Source organism: Gasterosteus aculeatus, chromosome 8, assembly GCF_964276395.1.
Source record: "Gasterosteus aculeatus chromosome 8, fGasAcu3.hap1.1, whole genome shotgun sequence".
NCBI lineage: Eukaryota > Metazoa > Chordata > Actinopteri > Perciformes > Gasterosteidae > Gasterosteus > Gasterosteus aculeatus.
Genome location: NC_135695.1, coordinates 17,275,316 through 17,299,247, shown reverse-complemented (window position 1 = coordinate 17,299,247; position 23,932 = coordinate 17,275,316). Strand labels below are relative to the sequence as shown.

The window sequence follows — 23,932 nt, the reverse complement described above, 5'->3', positions numbered from 1 at the left end:
ACCCGGAGTCCTGACACCCAAATGAGTGCTCCATCGCGAGCGTCATCTCAGACGCCGGCGGAGTAAAGATCCATTGGCGGAGGAGGGCAGATAGACGGCAGCGTCAAGGATGGTAACAGATCTGCCTCAGTAGCCAAAGCGGTGGTGGGGGAGGAGAGGGGAGGAGAGGGGAGGGGAGGGGGTATTCAAAGAGCCTTAGTCTTTCATCTCACAAAGCAGGTCCTCAACTATCCAGCATTCACACAACTCCGGTTCACAGCGCCGGCAGACGTCGGCCGTTCAGAACTTTTCAATTCGCTCACTTCCGCCGAGGGAAGGTGAGAAGCAGAGGGGGAGAGAGAAGAGACGCGGCGCTAAGCCATCGGGGTGTGAATACGTTCCAATTTCCAAAATAAATATTATCTCTGTCTGAGCAACCCAAAAATCTGTGTGCTTTTGTGCCAACGTTATAATAAGGATCAACAAGGGGGTCAGCGCCGCGTGAACATCACACCATCACATTCAGCAAGCCTCACCTGGGATACTTTAATCTATTTATCTCCCATGTTTCCACGACACACAGTTGACCCGCACGGTGTAAATCTGTAATGACAAAAAAACGCCCCAATCCACACTGCCTCTTTTTGGCAGCACGAACGCATTAACAATCATGCTAATGTGCTCCCCACCACCTCCTAATTCTCACCACCGTTCCCTCATTACTGCATTCTTAATCGCGAGAGACACGGCAGGGATGCCAGGTCTGGGATGCGTCCAATAAAGTATCCACGAGGGGACCTTTGGTTGGCAATGAGAGGATGTAATGTAAGGACATAGATCTAAAAGCGGCGTATCCTCCGCTCCCAGAGGACCGGCATTCTAAAGTCAACCGTCTGTGGCCAAAGGACATCGGCGACTCGACCTTTTGCTCAGATTCCTGCTCTAGACTACAGATACTGTTGCGTTGGGCTGAATACGGTTCACACACTAATGAAGCAAAACACAAAGCAGCATGAAAACAGGTATTGTTGCCAAGAAACACGCAACGATACAATGATGACCTTTTCAATCTCTGTGGAATTTGTGACGCTGACGTGCCGTCGGCGGTGATTAACATATTATGAGACGATATAAGAGTGGAGCTCTTTCATCCAGATACCTGTTAGCCGCTGCCAAAGAAAATGGAAAACTCCCCGAGGCCGGCAGGGGACAATTTACGACAAACACAAAAAAAAAAGACAGGGAAACAAAATGGCAAAAGGGTAATGCAAGGACCCCAAAAGTTAACAACAGCAAGTCTCCCAAGTTTCTCCCGAAGTAAGAAATACAGTGTGAAAATGACATTTCCACCTGCTGATAGTTTTTTTCTTTTGCATTTTCTGTTTTTCAAATGCCCAATCTTTGATGTTTAGGCCACAACTAATGCCTTGATGATCAGTCTGCCACTAGAGGAAATCGTGAGCCGCGCACCTCTCCTCTCGGGGAAGAGTTCTTCACTTACTTTAGTGGCTTGTGAAGTGCCCATGTCTGTCTTGAATATGTGCAAAGCTATAAAACTAGCCATGTTTGGAGGAATACACAGCTAACATCTCTAACCGTCTGCCCAGATCCATCCGTCACATATTTTGCGGTGCTGCCTTGAGAGAATATTGACCGATGTATATTTTGCTTCCCTATAAATGTGTGTAAACATTTTTGTCCTGCCAGAAAACTGCTTGGAGGGAGCTGTGGTAGTGAGTTTGTTTAAGAAACCTTACAGCCATTTATTTATTTGTGTCTTGTGTACGATCCTTAAACCAAATGCTATGGCAAAAAAATAGGAAATAATTCCGTCATCAGTGGCTGTGGCAGGAATTTAATAAGCCTATCCAATCGTTTCATTCACCCGCCTCAGCAACTTTCTTGCGTGATTTAGCGACCTTCGGAGTGGGTGCTGATAGCTACTGTCATCGGAAAAGGGTTTGCGACACTGATCAACGGGTGTTGCAAAAGAAAACATTTTAAGCCCAAATTCAACTCACGCCTGTGTTGTACGTTTTACATCTACACCTGTCAAAGAGCAAGAAATGTGGTAATTCTTTCTTTTTTTTTACAGTTCATAGAGTCTTCGGGAGGATGAAATCATAATAGTCTCATTAACTCCAGAGGAGAAATAAGCCTTGCATGTGGTGTCTTTCCTATTTTTTCTGTTGCCTGGCACCTCCGATGAAGCTGCTGACCTTCTCCTCTCTCCTCGGCTGGAGTGGCTATTGATTGGATCTTGGCACATAGTGTACAAACATAGAGATAAAGGGGGAGAGAGAGAGAGAGGCAGCCAGGCAGATATATAGCTGCAGTGCCCACTCCACTTGCCTCCTTTTGCTCAAAAAGAAGGAAAAAATACACAACCCTGTTCTTCTCGTCTCCACTCCCACTCAGCAGACATGGAACCTGACCGATAGCAGACAGGATTAGGTCTAAAATTCAATCACAACAGTCCAAGTAATGTTAAGTCACTGCAGCTGATCGTGACCGCGAACTCTCTCCAACACGGTACAAGTGATCCATCCGAATTTTGCTTTGATTTGGGAGATTACAAGAGAAAAAGAAAACAAAAAAAAGTGGTTGACGAGGGTGTATAAGTCGCGGTATAATAAGCGGCCAAAGGATTCGGGGGAGCCTCTTGAGTTCCGGTCCACTCTCCCAACCATGAAGTCTCCCCTATTTACGCTTCCTCTCCATCTGGTCTACAGGCAGAAGCTGTGCTGTGTCAGAGGTGACTAATAGTGTCATAGACCTGTCCTCCCCAGCGGGGACAGCAGAAGGAAAACTCAAACTGCTGCCTCTGCAACTCCCGGGCAGTCACTGCCCACCGGTGAGAAAGAAAAAAAGAAGCTTTGTCAACACACAAGGCAGGCAAATAAGGCGCTTCAATTCTAGACCACACGGAGAGATGAGGAAAGCAAGCAGGCAGCAAAAAGAAAAGCGTGTTGGAATCGCAGCAGGTCAAAAGCGGCTTCTCTTTCTCTGTGTCTTTGTGGACATGGGAGCATCGGGGGGAGTAAGGGAGAGAAAGCGAGGTTCACTCAGATGCTGTCAGGATGGTCCGCGAAAGGAAATGTTCAGACCGACAAGGGGCCCGAGGAACAGACGAAGGGCCCTGAGCCCCGCAGAGCGGGAAGAGGGAGAATCCAAACCCGTCTCCTCGGGGGAATATCAGAGAAATCCTTCTGTTATTTGTCTGTTTTGATAATGTGTGTGTGTTGAGTGTGTGCCAACGGATGATTGTGCGTTTGCGTGTCTATATATTTTAATACGCATATATACTATATATGCGTATTAAGGACCTGTGTGTTTAGGTATTGTTGTTGATCACCACCAGCTATTTAAAAAAGTATCTATTTACGCAGACAAATACGCACAACTACAACTTACTTGAATCAAACAAGGTTCTAAAACTCTTTTTCAACACATATCTGTCCTGCACAGACATTGTGTGTCTTCAGAAAAAGATTTACCATAAAAACATCTGTTACCAATTTGTTTAGATAAATTGTTTTTGCATAAGGGTTCAAGATCACGAGCGCTTCAAAGGCTGAATTTTGTATTAAGTTAGTAGCCAATGACATCAGCAGTGAATTAATATGTTCTCTTTTCTTGTTTTTTGTTAGTAGTCTAGCATCCGGCATTCTGTAGCAGTTTGAAGTTTATGAAATAGTTTCTAATTTATGCCAGTTCGGATACCAATGTTAATAAGTGTAAGGAAATGAAAGCCTGTACAACAGACTCAAGTGTCTCTCGCACTCAGATACGAACAGATTTTTTCAGCAAGTCTCCATTGAAAAGGGAAAACAAGTTAAAGTGAAGGATCTGATATTTTAAAGCTGATCTGAAAGCGACATTCATATCCTCCTTTCCCTTTTCCTTCATCCCAGGACGGTTACGTCTCTCTCCCTGTTTCCGTCTCTCAATCAACTGACTGGTTCAATGCTATTTCCACTCTGAACACTGGTTTGGAGTGAGATAATGAAAACACACCCGCCCTATGAATAGTCCACTTCCTCGCTCATAATGACGAGGAGAGCTGGAGGTAAAAACTCATAAGAGCTGACCTTTTTTTTGCAGTATTTACGTCGACCGGTGCGAGCTGGATAGTGGTGATTTTCTACAGAGGAATACAGCAGAAAACAAATTAGTCACCCAGATAGAAAAAGGCCAGTCCAAATGGCCCTGGCTCTAATTTCCATCCCCATGAGATAACTGTCCCATTAGAAGGTTAAAGCCATTGTGGTGTCCCTGCAAAGACTGCGCCTCGGAAACGCCAGCAATCCTGCTTTAAAACTTTGATGCAGCCAGAAAGCTTTCCTCATCGCTTCTCATCCCTCCCCTCTGACCTGCATGTGTGTGTGTGTGTGTGTGTGTGTGTGGAGTTACATATGTGCATGAGATAGAGAGAGCGGGGGGTGGAGACGGGGGGAGGGAGGAGGACCGAGGGAGCAGACAGAGGAAGAGATATGAGAGGGTGGGGCCGGGCTGTCTGCCACCGAGGCCCAGGGAACATAAAGAGAAAAATACGGCCATAAAACCTCTCTATGACTATGAATACTAATTCTGACTCTGTGAGCTAAACCAACCGAGTCCGTCCTCTCCGTCTCGTTCAGAGAGACGATGCGGCTTGAAAATGAAGGCAGAACCCTAAAGCTTCACGTTTACCACATCTCTTACACGACAAACATGAAGGCTCTCTCATGTGGCTCAAAGGTTTGTACATTTTAAATAAAAAGATAATGGAAGAAAGTCATTTACTTGGCGACCTCAATGGACACGATCCATCTGCAGTTACTGACCCAGCTCTTTGTAATTACTGTGCTAAACAATTCTGTCAATTGTGCCATGCTGCTCACACCAAGCATGCATCATGTGGTCAGATCCAATATGATAGCAGTCAGTTAACTAAACCAAACTAAACCAACTAAAAAGAACAAAACTAAGTATTATACCAAAAAATAACTACATTTTTTATATTGACTTTCCTTACAATTGTTTTGAAATATCATTTTAATGTAGGCCACTACATTTTTTTTTTTATAGGTTTTACTTTTTGCCTTTTGATATTCCAGCAGCCGCTTCATTCCACGTTTCAAAATGTTTTCAATGTTATGGTCAGCTGCTCTTCACAAATACCTGCACTTTCATGTTGCCCCCCTCGCAGCGAGCTTTTCTCTGAAAAATGTTGGAGGACAGAAGAAAAAGTCGTAATCTCTCAAGCATTTCTAATGAGTTTTTCTCCTACAATTATTTGATAAGAGCAGACAAGACTTGAGGCAGCGTGCATGATACACTGGCTCCTACTGCCGAGGTGAGAGCTCTGCTGATTACACGCGCAGCCGTTTACACACTCACACAAGAAACATGCACGCACATAGCCAGCAGCTCACAGTCCGTCATCTCGGAGTGCAACAATCCTAATAATAACACGAGAGGCTGAAGTTATGACCGGCAGGCGCACCTGAGTTACCAATCCGGGCCCCCTTATCCCTAAAAAACACACACACACACACTAACTCTATCCTCACCTTCCGACTTCTCTGCTTAACCTCCATCCCCCTCCCACACACACCTCCCAACTCACCACACTAAGTCCCAGTTGCTCCCTCTGCAGGTAGGGCAGGTTCCTGCGCTCCAGGCCGGCCAGGTAGTGCTGCAGTCTGGAGTAGGTGTACGGGTAGCAGTAGGCAAACTGGTACACGTCGTCCTCCCGGTCAAAGCAGAAGGCAAAGGACATGACGTAGTTGCGCCGGTGGTCGGGACAGCGGTAGTAGTAGACGTTTTTGGCGGGAAGCCTCTGCCTGCGACAGAAAAAGACAAACACAAGAAATTAGGGAGTTGATTTATTCAGGAGCTGAGAACCTGAGAAGGAAGTGAAACAACAAAGAAACTAACTCATGAGTTACACAGAGATAGGTGAGAAATCACCACGCAGAAGTTTTATGGAAGTAGGGAGATATCATTTGTTAATTAAGCTGCTGGAAAAAAAAAACACATAGAATGCATTTCTTTTAATTGATTTGATTAGTTTGTAGCAGTGCGGTGTTCCCGGCTGGCCTGTTGGAACCGTGAGCCGGTTCAGACGAGGTTGATTACTTGGCTCACGCTATCGCTTGCAGCGCTAGTCGCTTTGGGATCGCTGCTTGGTACCGATTGAAAACGTGCAGAAGAGAATGTTGGTACGTCCGGAGACGTGCAGCAGACGTGCAGTAGAGGTGAGCGGCAGCTCGATGAGCCTCAGCCTGCACAGACACACATGTGCTCGACTCAGGACGACTCGGGGCCCCAAAGACCCGCCCTCGCTGAGCATCAAAGCGCCCGTCACTTGTTTAATCAAATGTTGCTAACATTGAACATGTTTTACTTCTGCTTCTCAGGCAATTCCACTACCCGGTGTACTCCTGGCGGATGTCTGCATGATGACTATGACACTGTTGTACTATGCGTGGTGTTTAATTTAGCGGCCTTGAGTGAAAAGACGAAAATGTGTTTCCTTTTTGCAGTGCCGTAAGTGTGTGAGCAATTTAGAGCAATTATAGTGAGTGAAGAACGGGTAATCTCCTAATCTGTGTACGCCATGTTCCTGCTTTTGTTGAGCCTTGTGCGCTTTTTTGAGGCCCTGCGTGTTTTGTGTTGTCTGTGTCTTCTCTTCCGCGCGCGGTAGTTGTGTACTTTGCTGAATCGTGTGTTGCATGTCGCATGCTGGGCCCAGTGCAAAATAAAGCTGACTGATACCGTGCACCTCATGGGCGATCGATGGGGTGCAGGACAGTACTGCTGCAGTCTACACAACTTCTCTGCTTACTCAACATGTTTTCTTTTCACACACTTCCCCCGTCCATCTTTGTCTTCCTCTCCCTCCCTCGCTTGTGGCCCTCACCGCTGAGACGCGGTCAGAGGGGGGGGGGGGGGGCTGGATGCATGAAAACGACATGCTTTTCGCCCTTCTTTCTCTTCTCTCTCTCTACTTCTCTGGTCTCTCTCCAGATGCCTATCGTCTTGTCCCGTCACTCCCTGACGCTGCCTCGACAGTTTACGCCATGAAGCCCCAGCACGGGGAACAGCGGCGCTGCCAACGGAGCTTTGGCAGACGCCAAAGAGAGGAGGAGGATAAAAGGAGGTGATGAGGACGATGAGTGACTGGCGTTATTTTATTTTTCGTGGGCGTTGGGAGCGGGGAGAAAGGTGGAATAAGGAGATAAGGGAAAGATGAGAGCGCACGGCGACGGCAGATCTGGGCCCGATAGAGATACGTGGGAACGGTTGGCGGGAATAGCAGCGTAGCGGTTGTGTGATGGCGGGTGGCGGGGGGGGGGGCTGGTCGGTGAGCTAGCGCCACTGGCAACAGATCAGATGAAGATGCTATCAGGGGCTGTGATAGGAACAGGACCTGATAATCAACAAACAGGACAGACTGCTCCTCGCCAACTCTGACGGAGTGAACTTCTGCCTGTGACTCACCTCTGCTGAGGGAGGACAGGAAGGAGACTCATGAGAGTTTGATGTGTTTGCTCAGACGCCTAATACATCAGGTGCGGCGACGGACCCGCATGGAAATGCACAGTGAACACGCTGGCATGCATTTACAAACGCTTGAAGCCGTCCCTGCAGGTACCTAGTAAAACAAAAAGCCAAATCCCCGTCTCTCAGGCGGAGGGGACGAGGGGAGGGAAAGGCAGTGCTGATTATTCCTTCAGAGCTGAGGACGTATCTGCATGTGGCTATCTGGACAGAATACTAATGCAGCAAGTGGCCGGCTATACCACACCCAGACATCCCACTGGAGCCACATTACCAGCCTTGTTTTACAGCTTGTACAGCTGGACAAAGAAGAAAAAAAATGTAATCTTGGAAAAAAAAAAGAGTGCACATTTTGGAACATTAGAGTGGTCATATGAGACCACATGGGTTGGAAAAACGGGCCGACAAGGACAAAAGAAAACACGGCACATTTGTGTACACAACCCTCCCTTTGCCACCCCCTCACCCACACACCCACACCGGGGCATTGCTGTGGCGGCGGCCCACCGAGGTGCAGGATAATAAAAACAAAATGACACCTCGCCCCTTTACATTTTTCCCCGTCTGGCAATCCCACTTCTCACTGTTTCTTGCTTCTCTTTCTCTCTACTGGGGCAGCGCGTGACCTTGCCGGGGAGACTGGAAAAGTCCTAGCTATTGATTTTAATTACCGCTGCTTGTCCCGTCACAGCAATGTAGTTATACGCCAATGAAAATAGCTCTGTGACATTTCATGGAAAGACACAGCCCCGGAAGGCCCGAGCTGCAGACTACGGGAGGAGGCTGTATCTGCTTTAGGTGACATACCGCCATGCGCACAAATGTGAAAAGGGGGGCACATAATCTTCTGCACATTAATGCACACAGTTCCTTTTTTTTTTTTTATCGAACGTTAGCTGCTCCTGCTCGGCAGCTGGCAATTTGTTTTATCTAAATGGTACCTCCCTGTGTTTCTCCCGCGCCCTCCTTTTGAGGCGGCACGGGGGCCGCCGCTCCCGCCGGAATTATCACCAGTGTGGGATAAGGAAAGAGAATGGAGAAGCGTCCCCCTCCCCCCCCCCCACCCCAGATGATAACACACTCGCGAGCGTTTTTACAATTCAGTGATTACGGAGACGCCGGGAAACGTACACACCCAACGGGAATGTGCGAAGAGCCGCAGACTGAAACCCCCCCCCCCACGTGAGCGGCATCAAGGTCGTCCCTCTGACACGGAGCTGTGTGGACGAGTTAACCGCCGGAGCGAAGAGGAGAGAGAGATGGAGAGAGGCCGAGGCTGGCTGACAAATGGAGAGAGAGCGCTGAGCAAAGCCACAGAGTTGGAGAGATGGGGAACTAGAATAAAGAGGGGACAAGGGGACAAGGGGAGAAGGGGGGAAAAAGGGAGCGAGGTGTCACTCTGCTCGCCGGGGTTTCCGAACCATCGGTAGCAACGAACTCCCGCTCCGATTTTCGATGGCACCGCCGTCTCTGTGAGGTTCCCAGATGAAGGCTCGTGAGTTGGTAGCTTTCGTACGGGCGACGTCTTGTCTATATTTTTTTAATCGATCAAGCATAGAGGACACGCCAATCACGGTGGCTCTGAGCACTCTCACAGACAAAGGAAAACACACACACACATGCAGCCTCATCTACCCCCTTTTATTTTCCATCTCAATGTTGTCTCTTACTGCTCGTCAAACCTTCATCCTGTCAACTGTTGGGAAGGTTAAATGTCTTCCAGTATGCCTGAACAACTGTCAAGCTCCACGGATCCTCACAAGCTCATTCGAGGCAAACGGTTCGTCCGTTTGGCAAACATTTCACGTTGAACAACATATTTCTCCGCTCGCTCCGTCTTACTGCTCCAATAATTGAAGAGACGACATTTCTTGGCACTCTAAACGGATGCCAGATGTTGGATGGACTCATTATTCTTTAAAACGCGGCCCGTGTTGTTGTTTTGCATACTAAGTCAAGCAGAAAACAGCCCCAAAATTATTTGAGGAGCGTCAAACGTGTGGCTATGTACATTCACGCGTGACGAAGCGTGCATGTGAGTGTGTCTGTGCGGCGGGATATATATTCTTAAAGCATCCATCCATCTTTTGTGGATGCAAATCTAGTTGCAACAAAGCTTTCTGGGGACACTGTTACTAGGCAACCTGTGCTTGCTTTGTATTTTGGTTGGCTCGCGCTATGTTGTACGTGGTGGGACAGTGTATTCGCTCGGCTGAGGCTTTACTTCTCCTCTCGTGCTGCTGACGACCAGTGAGGAAAGTGCACCGGATTTGCAGGAGAAAGTCGTGTGTTTTTTAATTTGACTAGGGCTGATGGGCGACTTAGTGAACGATTCACTGTTTTTAATGAGGCTGAACTGAAGCTTTCCACAGCAGCCCGTGAGAGCATCAAGTCTAGAGACGCACGTCACTAGAAGGGCGGACAACGTGAAGCAGCCCGGATTGATGCCACTGCAAGGTGGTTCTGGCTAGCAGCAGTGAGGCTTTGCTGGGAAACAATAACACTTCTGAGTTATGGACCTTCTTGGAAAAAGCGGGCTGAGAGTGGCACACCTGTGGAGACAACCGGCCGTTAGCGGCCTCCTGAGGTCCGAAGCGGCTCTCTGATGAGGCTGAAACGTGGAATAAGAAACTCTCACATGAAAACACTCTCATCAGGTGGTCTTTAATGCCGCTTCCTGTTCCTTGTTTGCTCTGATATATACGGAAAGAATTAAAGCCACCACTTCCAGTAATTAAATACTCCTTGTAATGGTCTTGTACATCTCATTCAGCATTAAGTTGAGGACAGCACCTTTTAAAAATAAATGTTGCTGGGATACTCTCTGAATTTGGTTGTCAGCTCAAACTCCTAATGTGTTCCACTCTCAAATCTGCGGGAGATGTACAGCACTCATACATTGACACGGGACACTTTTATCACCCCTGAGGGGCACACAGTGGAAAATATCGGAGGATTTACTGTAGCTGCTTCCTCAGATGGTGGCATAAAGTGAAATATATGAAGAATATCTTTTTATTTTTTTCATTTCTAATTTGAATTATCTCATTACGTCCCAGTGGGGTTTTTAATTTGTCATTTTAGGTGCCTAATAATTTACAGATGATCTGATTTAAGAAGCTCTTTGGAGTGTTTTAATCACAACTGCTTTTTCAATAGTTTGACCTTTTTTTGTACAAAAATAAATCAATTTAAGATTTATAATTTGTGACAGTGCCGGGATGGACCAGGAGAGGGCCACATGTTGGAGTGAGGGGAGAGAGGAGAGAGAGAGCTCTGCTTTTAAAAGAAACAGAAAAACACTACAGTACAAAACAGCGTGTACCATCTTCTCCGATTTGCACACAGCACAAACAGAACCGTGAGGGAAGAAACTGCTGAATAAAGCAGCTTGAATGTAAAAATAGGTTAAAAAAAAGCAGAGCATACACATGTATTGGAAGATAAAAGGCTTTTCCAATTCATGATTATTTTAAATACTGTATACTTTCTTCTACCTAACCACATCAATCTTCAACAGGAGTTAACCATTCTTGAAACACGCCCCATGCAGATCCCACGGGGGTCTCGGCTAGATGGAGCATGGGCAGGGCAATTAGCAGGGAGCAGATGATCACCGTGGCCCCCGCCACTTTGGCGCCGCTGGTCCCCTATGGGGCAACAGGGCAGGTGCATATTCGTCTGTAATAATGGGGGGTACAGAGGAAGCAGACGTAATGAAAGAAAATCAAACACACTCATCCAATAAAATGATGATGTCAGTGTGAAGCCCCCAGTGGGCCGTGATGGTGTGTGGGCTTCTGGGAGTGAGAGGAGATGACCGGGCATGTGTGTGTGTGTGTGTGTGTGTGTGTGTGTGTGTGTGTGTGTGTGTGTGCGCGCGCGCGCGTGCATTTGAGTTTGAGAAAGCAGAGCGAAGAGACCGTCCGTCTATATTGTGTGATGCAGCATTTCCCAGAGTGCAACATTATACTCCCATCACATTATTGTGTTTGTGTGTGTGTCTATGAGTTCGTAACAAATAGACAGACTGGCGCCAGACTAAGTCATAATAACAATGTTCCAGACAAGACATACGCACAGACAAAGAAAAAAACACTACACACACACACACACACACACACAGACCCACGATTACCAAGGTGGGGCATATGTGTCCATTAGTCCATCAGTAATGGCCTCTATACCTCAGGACAGACCACGCCCACTGACTCTTCTTTCTTTGCTCATTGTCTTTTTTATTATAAGAATGAAATCTACTAGATTTGGAGCACAGTGAGAACAAGGAGCGACGCTCTCCAACTGTGTTTTGCCATTTTCGAGATGCTCCGCGCTTTGTTGACATTGCCGCTTTTAGAGCCTTTGAGCGCGTGACAGCGGCTCGTCCCGCGCGGCGCTGAACCCCCTCCCCTCCCCTGCGACCCCTTCCGGTTCCACACAAGGTAAACACCGTTAGCTCAGTCAGCACTAGTTTGCACTCTTATTGCTGTTAGCTCTTCAAACTGTGAGCTACACTTCCAGTGGATCTCGAGTTCCCTTTTAGATATGTCACGAGTGTGCTCTGGCCAAATTGTTGTAAGTGTATGATTTGTTTCTGCAAATGAAGTCATTGCAGTAGAGATGACTGAAAAATTTGACAAAAATACAGTCTGATGTCACTGTGTCTGACTGGCACACTGGATGAGTGATCCAAGATCAAGCATCACTGCTGCTGTGTCCTCTTTATGAGTTTGTGTGTGTGTGTGTGTGTGTGTGTGTGTGTGTGTGTGTGAGGACTTGGGTCTCAGAGCGATGAGATCATTCTCTCTGGAAATTTAGTCAGTGAAGGCAATGAAACACACATGATACGTTCTGAAACCACTTTTTATTAAATTCCACATAGAGATGAGCTCACCTCCTGAAGTCCATTACACTGATCGGATCAATTCGCTGTAGAAACCAAACTAACAGTTTGAATAATGCAACGATGGGAAACATGAATAATGAATTATCCTTTAGTCACAATCAGTGTTGCAGATATTGCAATAATAGCTTATTTAACCAACTGAGGCTTGTTGAAAAAAATATTTAAAATCTGTATATTATATGTATGTAGGTACTTCCTTCATATCCAGAGAACCGTTCATTTCCATCTACTTCCCACTTGGCCGGTTAGTTGTTGAAGATGTGCAGTGGCAAAGTTGCTGCAAGTTAGACATCAAATATAGGATTAATAATAGTAAACTAAATAGTAAGTTCACTTTGGCCGCTGGAAACACTCACGTCACAACCCAAGTCTTCTCCCCATGAGTCGAAGAGCAATGAGTGGTTCTCGACAAGGTTTCAAGCTTTTCTGGGGCGATTTGAACGATATTGTTCGAAAAAAGCTTGTTTGCGACTAAAAGCGGGTGGTAATCAACAAATAAATAGTAGATAAAGTTTCTGGAGCCATTCACAGACCACGGCAGGAGTGATGATCGGAGGTTTCAAGTTTTCTACGGGAAATATTTTCAGAGAGAAATTGTCAACGAACGTGAAACGATCGGTGACATGGAGCACCTTGGTGGCCTAGTTTGGAACTTGTGAACTGAGATGTGGGAAAATATCTGTGTGACAGTGCGTTCATGGAGATAGTGGTAACTGTGAATATATATATAATAAGTCATTAAAGCACCTTCTAAAAAAGTAAGTTCTTGAAGCATATGTATGTGCCTTTGCTAATTATTTAATTTCATTAATGTTTGACCCAATGATAATGTAATCAGGTGAATATGAGCGTGTCAAATAAAGTTGGAAGCCGTCCACGGCACAATGTTTTTTTCACTTGATGGTTGATGTGTGTTTGGTGGACGGCGCCGGAGGTTACTGCGAGGCCACGGAACTGACGCCACACCACGGACGCTTATTGACTGATCAGCATGCGAACACCCACGTTGTGACTGTCTTTCTCCTCCTCCTGCCTCCTCCTTCCCTCGGTACCCCCCCTCCTCCTCCTCTCCCTCTCCATCCTCCCTGAGGGCCCTGCTGGCCTTGGCACAAAGATGCCATCCTGTCTGCTCGCATTTCCCTTGGCACAGCGGTGGCAGCTGGGGGCGCGGCCGCCCTGTCTGCCTCCATACTCCCCGGTATATCACACACACACACACACACACACACACTTCGCGTTCACAGCTTGCAGCCAGACTGGTGTCACCATGTGCGTGCCAGGGGTAGCAGCCCCCCACAGGAGGGGAGGGCTGGGAAGGGAGGAGGAGGAGCAGGGTGGGGCGGGTGGATGGGGGGCGCTCGGGCTCTCAGACAGCCAGATGCTGCCAATTAACTTCTCCGGCCGCCACGGGGCTGTACGGGGAGAGTCTGGCACCTGTACCACACACACACACACACACACACACACACAGTCCTTACACACATGCGCTTTCTTGCAGCTGATCGCGGTGGTCATGGCTTGTGGTGAAGACGAGGGCCACATGTTGCGGGAGACAAACACGCACCTTGAATCACTGCGGCTCCTGAACTCTCGTGACCTTTGCCAACGGTCTTTTCCTCCGTATCCAAAGGTGTGTGAAGGCACAGGTCAATGCATCGTAGGTGAAACACGGTGACCCCCTCCCCGTCGGGTGGACGTGACAAAAGCCATTCCCTTTTCACTTGCTGCACATGCGTGTGTGTGTGTGATCGTCAGTGAGCGCGTGCGGTCAGGCCGTGTTGTTGCGTGTGCGAGACAGAAGGAATTACAGGCTATTACAGCAGAGTGCCTGTGGCTGCAGCAGCCAGAGCCGCGGCTCTCAAAAGGGCCGCCTATTACTACCACCACAGCACACAGCTGCCCGCCGAACCCTCGAAGACACGAGTACAGAAAACAAGCAGACATCTGCTCTGATATAGTGCTTGCATTTTATAGGTTTGTTTGAAAAGAAAAGTCATTTGCATTGAGAAGAATAAATAAGGAAAACGGGCGGGTCATTTGCCTGCAGGAGAGCGGACCGCCATTCCCACTTGACACATTGTTATTTGATTTTTGGCAAACCCATGAACATATATAGAGAGGATAAAACATGAACACCTTGCAGGCTGAGGAAATACGTTTTTTTTTAATCTTTTGCAAAAAACGACTATGAATAGACCCTAATAACCAGTATTGTACCAGTCTTAGTACCAAAAGCGCCATTGTTTTCCAACAGCTGTTTAGCCCATCGATGAACCAGGCTGGACAAGTTATTTCTACATAAACATGCACACTAGTTTCCTTTGAGTCAACGCCACACACACACACCCCCACACACACACACACACACCATGTGTTTTACTAGATCATCAGATGTGTATTTACTTCTAACTTACTTATGTTATATTACCCATACAGACACTATTTCACTGCTATTTTTTGTCTTTTCATGGGACTTGATGAAAATGACAGAAATATAGATTCGTATATAATTGCAGTGTTTATTGTAAACCTGTGTGGTATCAGGCTGCATCACTCATACTACATTTCAACATAGTTTGTTGATCACGTGGTTTGAAATAACTGTCTGGGAAAAGAAGCTGCTTTTATCTTACCAATTATGCAAGAATAAGATTGTTTTTAACATAATTGGTAAACTTTGTTGGAAAGGCCGAGGGCTCAAATATGTAAGAACATTTCAACAACAAGATCAAACGTCAAAGCAGATACTCTCCTCTGTGGCAGCAACATCAGTTTATTTAATGTCTGCCAGAAACAGACAACTTCTGCAAGTCATCTTTGATTTCAATAAAACACGATGACTAATAAAAGGCATTATTGATTATTGAACGACGAGCATATGAACTGTGTCTGCACACTCAAAAAACTTTTTCTCTCCCCAACTTTATTCTACAAAATTCAATAACTGTCATGGATACACAAATAAAAACAACCCTTGAGACAAAAAAGTCAGAAAGAAAAGGCCTGACTGCTCTTGGGGATGGATGTGTAGGATGGCGCAAGATATGTCAATCTTTTTGTCAATATGAGGTGCACAATCTGACAGAAGATAAATATGTTGTTCACCAAAGAAGATCTGCTAACTTTGGAAAGTTGTGCTCTTTAAAAATAAAACAACAACAACAATGGTCTCATCATTCACAGCTTAGTCTCTCTCTCTCATCCACATGCACAGAGACACACACCCACACACACACACACACACACACACACACACACACACACACACACACACACACACACACACACACACACACACACACAGTGGGCCCTGTCCATCAGAAGATGCTGTCCCTTGCTGTACTGAGTGACAGATGACTTGTCACAGAGCTAAACGGGAGAATATTTTACCGCAGATTGAAAGAGGAGGAAAATGGGAGATGGGAAATAGAGGGGAAAAAAGAGAGAAATTGCTCCATTACACCAGAGAGGTAAATCATTCGATGTGCTGGAAATCACAGAATGGCACTTACACACATGTTCACGCCGGCACATGCATGGGGAAGATTCTCCCGGTCTCTGACTGGCTGCCCTCGCACATATGCCAGTACTCACATGAATATGCATTAACAAAAACCCGCGCGAGCACAACAAAGATCACCAGAATCCAAGCATGAGAAAAGGCTGTGAGGCTGGATCAATGTCGGGCTCTGGTGATTAGCCTTAATTGAGGAAAAAGAGCGATGGGAACAAAGAAACATTATGACCTTTTCCCCATCTGCACGAGCTGCGCGCTAATAAGACACATTCACACAATATCATATTGACCGGGATCGTCTAACTACATCAAAAGCACCTTCTCGTGGGAAACGGTATGCAAATGGATGGCACAGTGAGAAAAACAAACCCCTAATTGACTAGGCTCCAGCATGTTTTTGTGCGTGAATGTCAATTTTCACTCTCCTGTCGAGAGCATGCTGATTATTCCATCAGACAAAAAGATTGGCAGTGTTTCACATGCTCGTGTGGTGGAATGGCCTGTCTCGCTTTCTGTCTCCGAGACGTCATCTTATCTCTATCCCCTTCCTACGTCCACGGCCTGCGTCTCTCGCCGTTCGCTAAGTGTCGGTTTCTGACTGAGTCAAACGCTGCTTGTCAGCACGGCCCCGTTTGGACTCATATGAGATGAGAGCAGACCAACTAGACGGATGCAAGTTATTCCTCACTGCCGCGGCACTGGGGAATAAGACTGTGATGTGCAAGTAGCGCACGGAATCATGCTGAGGCCTTTATTGTTGAGTGACAGAGCCACCAGAGACACCACCTGGGTGGACAATTGCATATATTTCAGGCTGTTTGCAGCGCATGCCTGTGAGGAACCGGCCAACTGTCGAGCTCCCGGTGTTGCTCCTTGCGGCACACCTTTCGCGATGCCTGCTCGTTGTGATACATTTGGATACGTTTGTTGCGGTTTCATGCCTTCTGCACATAATGAGCTTCCTTCTATGGTGGTGTTCACAGTCCTGAAATAAAACAAATGTACTGATCTACTCAGAACATTCCCCAGGGTGCCCTCACTCTCATCTGAAACGGCTTTCTAAATGCATCGTCTATGGAGCAGTTCCACTCTGCATACTTGATGATGTCACAAATTACAGTTTTGGCATTCTTTTTCTTTTGGAGAGGGGGTAGGGGGGGGGGGTAGGGGATTCGTTTAATCACACTGCCAATAACGCTATTTGTGCTGCTTGCATTGCCCACATCCATCACGGCCCACTGTGGCGCATTGCTACATCGCCGTTGGACACAACGAACGTGCTCACGTTTAAGAGGTGACTTTTTTTTGTCTTTTAGGCGCAAAACAAAGCTGTAAATTGTTCCTCTGTAACAGGAGCGACTGAAGTACAAGGGACGTGCCGAACAAGCGCACACCCACATACAGTCCTGAGGAGAGCAGCTGGAGCTGGCCTCTCTTCAAAAGACGCTGCACCGTTTATGGCAGCTTGGATTCATTTAAAAGCTTGATCGCTGTCATTCCGAAGGTTGGTGGACCTTCTCATCCTTGTAACGATGATGATGCAGACACGTTTTAACTCCCCTGGGAAAACATTTCAGTGAATTGATGAAATTTGACGTGTGTGTGGTGGGAATATTGGGTTGCTCTGCTGGCTAATAGTTTTGTTCAACAATGGCCGACGGATTTGAATCACTCTTGAGGCTTTAGAGAGACTTGAAATGTGTTTTTCAGCAGATATTGCAAAGGAATGGCGAGCAAAAGGGCAAAAAATAGCTACAGCTATGTATAGCTATGGTCCAGTGTATCACTGATGTTACTAACATTAACACATAAAACAATTTTTTGTGAGCGAATAGCCAAGTACCAGCCAACTATCGGCCGTAGAAAACCTACACGACCTCCAAGACATCTCTGCACTCACTACTACTTCTAAGTCTGTTGTCTTCCCTCTTACGCACACATTTATATATTGTAAATATCGGGCTGCGAGAACTGCAAAGATGTGTCTGAGCTCAAAGGCGTACGGTGGCAGAGCGGATCCATGGCCGCCGCTGAAGGAGGACTCGGGCGGTGTTGTGCTGCTGACGTGCTGCTTTCAGCACACAGCCGATCAAGACGAAGAGTTGTGCAGCGCTCTGCACTTACTATACGCGCGGTTAAAGCAACGACGCAGGGGGGAAAAAAGATAACAGGGGGAAAAGTAGCTATTGGCTGCCTACCTTTCATTTCCTTTCAAGGGCAAAAGAGCAAACTTCCTTCAAAACAACAACTGCAATAGCTACTGTTTTATAGAAAAAAAGATCTGAAAGGCCGCAACATACTACGGTGCAGCCGAGCCGAAGAGGAGATGGTTGTAAAAGTAAAAAGCAACGGTAGGTTAATCAAAATGTCTAAAGTAAAACAAAGTTGCGTTTGTTTAATTAGACAGTTATGTGCTACTTTATATCGGAGTGTAACTCTGAATTTGATCAATCATACCGACCTGCTGCACTTTAGTAAACATTTTCAGCTTAGAAACCTCCCACACTGTAGCTGGACCATAAATAAATGAACCAACGCGTGTTTAACATCGACGTTCATTCAAGGCTCGTTTCAACCTATCGGAGTTGGAAGCTGACACTCTTTGAAGATGAGATTTCCCAGAAATTGGTTCGTGTTTTAATCAAACGGGTGCTTCTGAGAAATGGCACGGGTTAATGTCGGTCCATCTCCCACACACAAAGAGACGCACACACGCACAACACAATTCCAACCCTCCAAAAGCCAGAAACTTGCGCTTGTTATCTTTCATAAGCAGTTTTCTTTTTGCTTTTACACATTGAAACAAACACACAAACACACAAGCACACGCTCACACACACACAGCGATTATCACCAAAGGTGAGTACGCCTGCTTGTAGCTGTTCCCACAGGAAAAATGGCTGTACAGCCTCTCCACTCTCATTTTTCATTGTCTGCTTATGATGCCCCGTGTGTGCACGCTGACTTTCATTTAACCCCTCGCAACACAAACACAAACACACTCACACACACACACACATGCATGCATGTAGGATGGATGCCCACCACCCTCCCTTTCTGTCTCCATCTCTTTCTCTCACACAAACAGCAGTAGAGGCGTGTCCGCCTCATGCTGCAGTCACGCGGTGAGCGGATGTGCTCTTTGCCTGGTTAGAGATACATGGCTGCAGGAGAGGTGGTGCAACATCCAGGGTTTGGGTCAATTGAGCCACGCCGATATATTCAAACAACATATCAAATAGGCTTTTTGGGGTATTTAATCACAACACCTGTTTTCTTTTTTTTTTTGTTGAAAAAGCTGCCCCAAGGTGAAAGAAGTGTTTTTAATTGCTTGGAAAAATCTGGTACAGAAGAGCACCCGTGAGGCTGGTGGGTGTTCATGGTCTCACGCACAAGGACAAAACAGCAAAGTGAACACCTGACTACATGAGGGGGGATCCAAGCTCTCCAGCTGAAGGTCTCCTTACTCACTGGACCACACTGCTGGTACAAATGTTCCATAGAAGATTATCCCCTAATGGACCCATGCAGTCACTTCTATTATAGAGTACATTTACTGTGCGCCTGGGTCTGTTGTGTTTGAAATGATTCTATTATTGTTATTATGAACTTGTATTTCATGTTCTTAATATATATTTTTATTGGTTCATTGGAGGAATTTCTTCTTTCTTTAATATTCCGTACGTGTACATGGCAAATTCAATTTTCAAAGTTTCATAAATATTTGAAGCACCGAGACCCCCTACAATAATTAATCATGTTGCAATAAAAAGAAAATCCCATATCTGAGTTTAAGTTTAGTATTTTGTGCCTGCGGCAAAGTTTGAACTTATACTACACCTGCTCTGCTGCCCTTTTCCTGCCACCATGATGTGAATACTTTAACATGAACCGGTTCGTGTCCGCAGTAAGTGTGTGCATGTTACTGTGTGTGCCTGCAAGTGTGTACTGATTGATGCCTTCCGGGGCAGTTGCGTGATTGAAACACCTCCTCACCATAAAGCTGTCGTGTGTGTGATGGAGTTGCGGGGTCATTTTATGCATCACACCTGTCCCCTTCCTCCCCACGCTGACACCCAATCAAATAGGAAAATGGGCATATATGTTTTCCTGGCCTTGAGAGGGCTTGTGGAGGGTTGCGTTAGTGTGTGTTTCATTGTGTGTGTAGGTGTGTGTGTGTGTGTGTGTGTGTGTGTGTGTGTGTGTGTGTGTGTGTGTGTGTGTGTGTGTGTGTGTGTGTGTGAGATAGAGAAAGAAAGATTAAGAGTGTCGGGTATCAGACTAGTCTGACAAATACAAAGCAGAGATGTTGGAATATTTAGAATATAAATATCATTTTTTAAATGTTATTTTTATGTTAATAAACGGAATTTATACGTTAACTACTTTACTAAGTACTTTACATTTTTTTATTTTATGCTAATATGTTCTTTCAGTGCTTCCATTTCAAAGCTATAACAGCTATACGTACTTTTCTGATTAAAATCTCAATAACACTCTCATCATTAGTGTGTGTATTGAGTTTTATTTAGGAGGTATATTGTAACTCATAGCGACATGTATGCATGTATATCCGTGAGTGTTTTCACAAGCGTTCAGAACTACTAACAAGTCGGTCACGTGACATTTGACTGTACCTGTGTGTACCTCTCAGGATCATTTGGGAAACCAGGCACCCAGTTCTAAAAATAGCCCAGAAGAGCCCTTAAAATAATGACCCCGGCTGGTTGCCGTAGTCTACGGCTGGCAAGACAAACGACATCCATTCCCGCTCGGTGCCTTTAATCAGCTTGTGATAATTAACGCCACACTCCGTTGGCCAAACAAATATCTTTGTCAAGGTGCTCGTCGCTACAAGTTCTTCTCCTGTTCGCATCCACAAGATAACAAGCAGTCTTTAATTACCTTATTTTGTGTCGAGGCAGCGTCATAAGACTTTTACCTTGTGCTGTCGGCCGCTGTAGTCACGCAATGGTCCCCGCCGCCCTCTTTCCCTCCTTCCCAACCGGTATATAAAATATTTCATCATGTTTGGCTGGTGGGCAGTGGCAGCGGCATCGGACTTTAATAAAGTGAACGACCTTGTGGGATTGCAGAGGGGATAGATTAAGTTTGCCTTCCCTACTGGCTGAAGAAGCAATCTCTGTGGGGTTTCTTATCTGGAGCTTTACTTAATTACCTGCTTTAATTCTAACATTCTCCAGAATGACCCCCTCACCACCGTGAGACAAGCTGTTTTAATTACACAAAAGAACGCGCCGCTTATCGGCCGGGATCGGCGCTCTCGTTTGTCACGGTAACAGTTAAGGAAGCCGCCGATGATCGCGTTATCTGGGACTCGGCCCGGGTTTCACCACACGCAGAGGAAGGAGCGGCCCGATGCTATCTGGTTACTGTATGTGGCACTGTAGAGATACGGGAGATTACAAACGGGGGCCATTAAATACAGCAGACAAGTCCACTTAGTCACGTCGTAATCTGATGAGCTTCATAAATGTTGCCGCACGTCCCTAAATCCGCCGGTAAAAAGGTTTACAGCCCAAGGCAGGTGAGTCTGAGAGAGGAGGGGAGGAACTGAACCCCAAAAACTAACAATGGAAAGAAATAAACACGAGGTTGAAGGAGACAACAAACCAAACGGATACCAACAACAGTCAGGGCGATATTCCCAAAGTCGCCAAAACTGGCCGGCTTGTTTATCGTAGTTATATAACAATATTTTAGAGTGTGCAGAGGGTTCTTGTGCAGCGCCGCCTGACCAAATTTAATGGGAGAAGTGTCAGGGAAGCCATTACACCAGCAGGGGAAGGCACAGTCCTATTACATATGGCTGCTGGCTGCTAATGTGTATTAGCAGGAGACAGAGGAAGCAAGGTGAAGATAAGTGATTTTGCAGTAACTGGCTAAGTAGGACAAAGGAGGGAGGGAATGTGTTAGGGAGGGTGAGACAGAGGAAGGAGACCAGGGATGGACACTACCAGCACCGGAGGGAGTTTTTTTTCAGGATTACTTATTTGCAGTGAAGAGGTGCAAAGACGTAAAAAAAATAAAAATAAAAAGAGACCTGACCGTGAAAACCTTAAGGTCACGAGTAGAGTGACCTGTGCTCTGTAGGCCGTACTGCCCATCAGGAGCCGCCGGAGCCGCTTGTCCAATGTCGAAGCTTTAAGAAAAGCAATCCGGTTCTCAGCAAACCAAAAGCCGCCTGCCGGAGCATCGCAAAACACCCGCCACTGAACCAAGGTGACAGCCGGTATTTTACTGTCGGTTAATAATTTAGTGAGGATTGAAGGCTGCTCTTGGCAAGAAAGAGTGAATTTGCCGTGTTTGTGTCTGTCAGCAGCAGAATTCCAAACACTGTATTTTTTCGATTAGAAGGGGGGCACCTTGCCCGGCCCGAGGAATCCCAAACGCACCAAAAGAAACATGGAGCGGCTCGCTTCGCTGCCAAACGCATTAGCTCTTGTTCTTTATTTTAAGCCTTTGTCAGACTATCTGTGGTACTTCACTCGCACAACGAACCCTTTTCAAGTGCTCACCGGCCAAGTTTCGCCACCGGTCGTGGAAGGGGTCGCGAGTGTTGAAGGAGTGAGGGGGCTCCTCGACTCGGACTTTGACAGAATCCCCCCCCTCTTGAACCCTGTGGGCCCCCCGGTGATAAATTGGCTTGATGAGTGGGCAATCTCTGCCTGCCAGCTGCTGGGCCGGCCAGGGGAGGTGGGAAGGTGCCAAACCGCATGAAGAGTGCAAACAAAAATAAACACACACAGACACACATGCACAGGGAGATGTGAATGTACGAGTTTGTGTAAACATTTCGTTTTTTGGACATTTACAACCGGAGGTTTGGTCCATACATGTGGTCCACACACATTGATATTTTTATACTGCAATGTGGCCCATTGTTAGATGGAAGAAACAGAAGTTTGGTTTCATTTGAGTTCAGTGTGAGTCACTTTAGTTCGCGTTAGTTTTTCTTTCTCTGACTCACACAGACTCACACACAAACACCTACTCACACACACACACACCGACTACCACCCTCCTTGAGCACATGGCAGGGAGACGCCACATGGCGGTCTAAAACTTGTTGCTCTCGCTAAAATCGAATTCTCTGCTCACTTTCAACGATGTCGGGCCGAGAAAACGGGCATTACTTCAACGTCCGCACGCCGATCTAAGGGAACAACTCGGTTAAGTTTCTTGGCCGCTGATGGTCTGATTCAGAAAAACAACCCTGTTCTACCAATGAGCCCCTGACTGACGTCCCGTGTCCTCGCGGAGAGACGGAGACAGGGTTGGCTATTGAGCGTGTGGGATCCTGTCTGTGTGTTCAATATTTAAATCCCAGAGCCACATGAAAAAAAAATGGTAACAAATTCAAACCCTGACCTGCCCGCGGGATGCATTAAAAACATTTCTATTTATATATTCATTCGTTTTCACAGCCGACTGAACAGAATGCCTCAGTGGGCCCCTATGCCTCGACTCTATAGACTCTCAATCTGTGTATCTCGTTCTCTGTGACGGGTCTACAAGTTTGTGCTTCTAGCCCACACATGCCCACAGATTACTGCTTCTGCCTTTAAAGTCATATTCAGCTTAGTTCTAGTTCGCACTCAAGAAGGAGAAAGTATTCAACAGCTACACCGAAATCCTTTGAAAAGTTTTGAGTTGGGCCAATCATTCGGTGTAGAACATCTTTCTTTAATCGATATGGTAAATATATATATATATATATATATACATTTCAAATATGTTCAGCAATGCTAAAACAGATTTCTCCTGGGAGGCTGCTGCCTGTGGACTAAAATATCACAACAAATATCAGATCAATTTTCAAGAGATTTTGTACAGATGTCCACGATTCCTAGATGATGAATTCTAAATTCTGTTCTGTTCCGCTCGGTTTGAAACTGAATAACTGTGGTGATCCCTTAACTTTTCATCCAGCACCATCATTGGATTTGTCCAACTCTCTT

General features: G+C 46.3%; 1 protein-coding gene across 1 annotated transcript in view; it reads right to left on the bottom strand.

Annotated features, from left to right (window-relative positions):
• The window catches only part of agbl4 (AGBL carboxypeptidase 4), a 201,981-nt gene that overhangs the window by 84,526 nt on the left and 93,523 nt on the right, over window positions 1–23,932 (bottom strand). Inside the window, exon 5 of the mRNA XM_040184981.2 lies at window positions 5,591–5,807. Within this exon, the coding sequence (XP_040040915.1) occupies window positions 5,591–5,807 (217 nt within the window). The remainder of the gene's footprint in view (window positions 1–5,590; window positions 5,808–23,932) is intronic.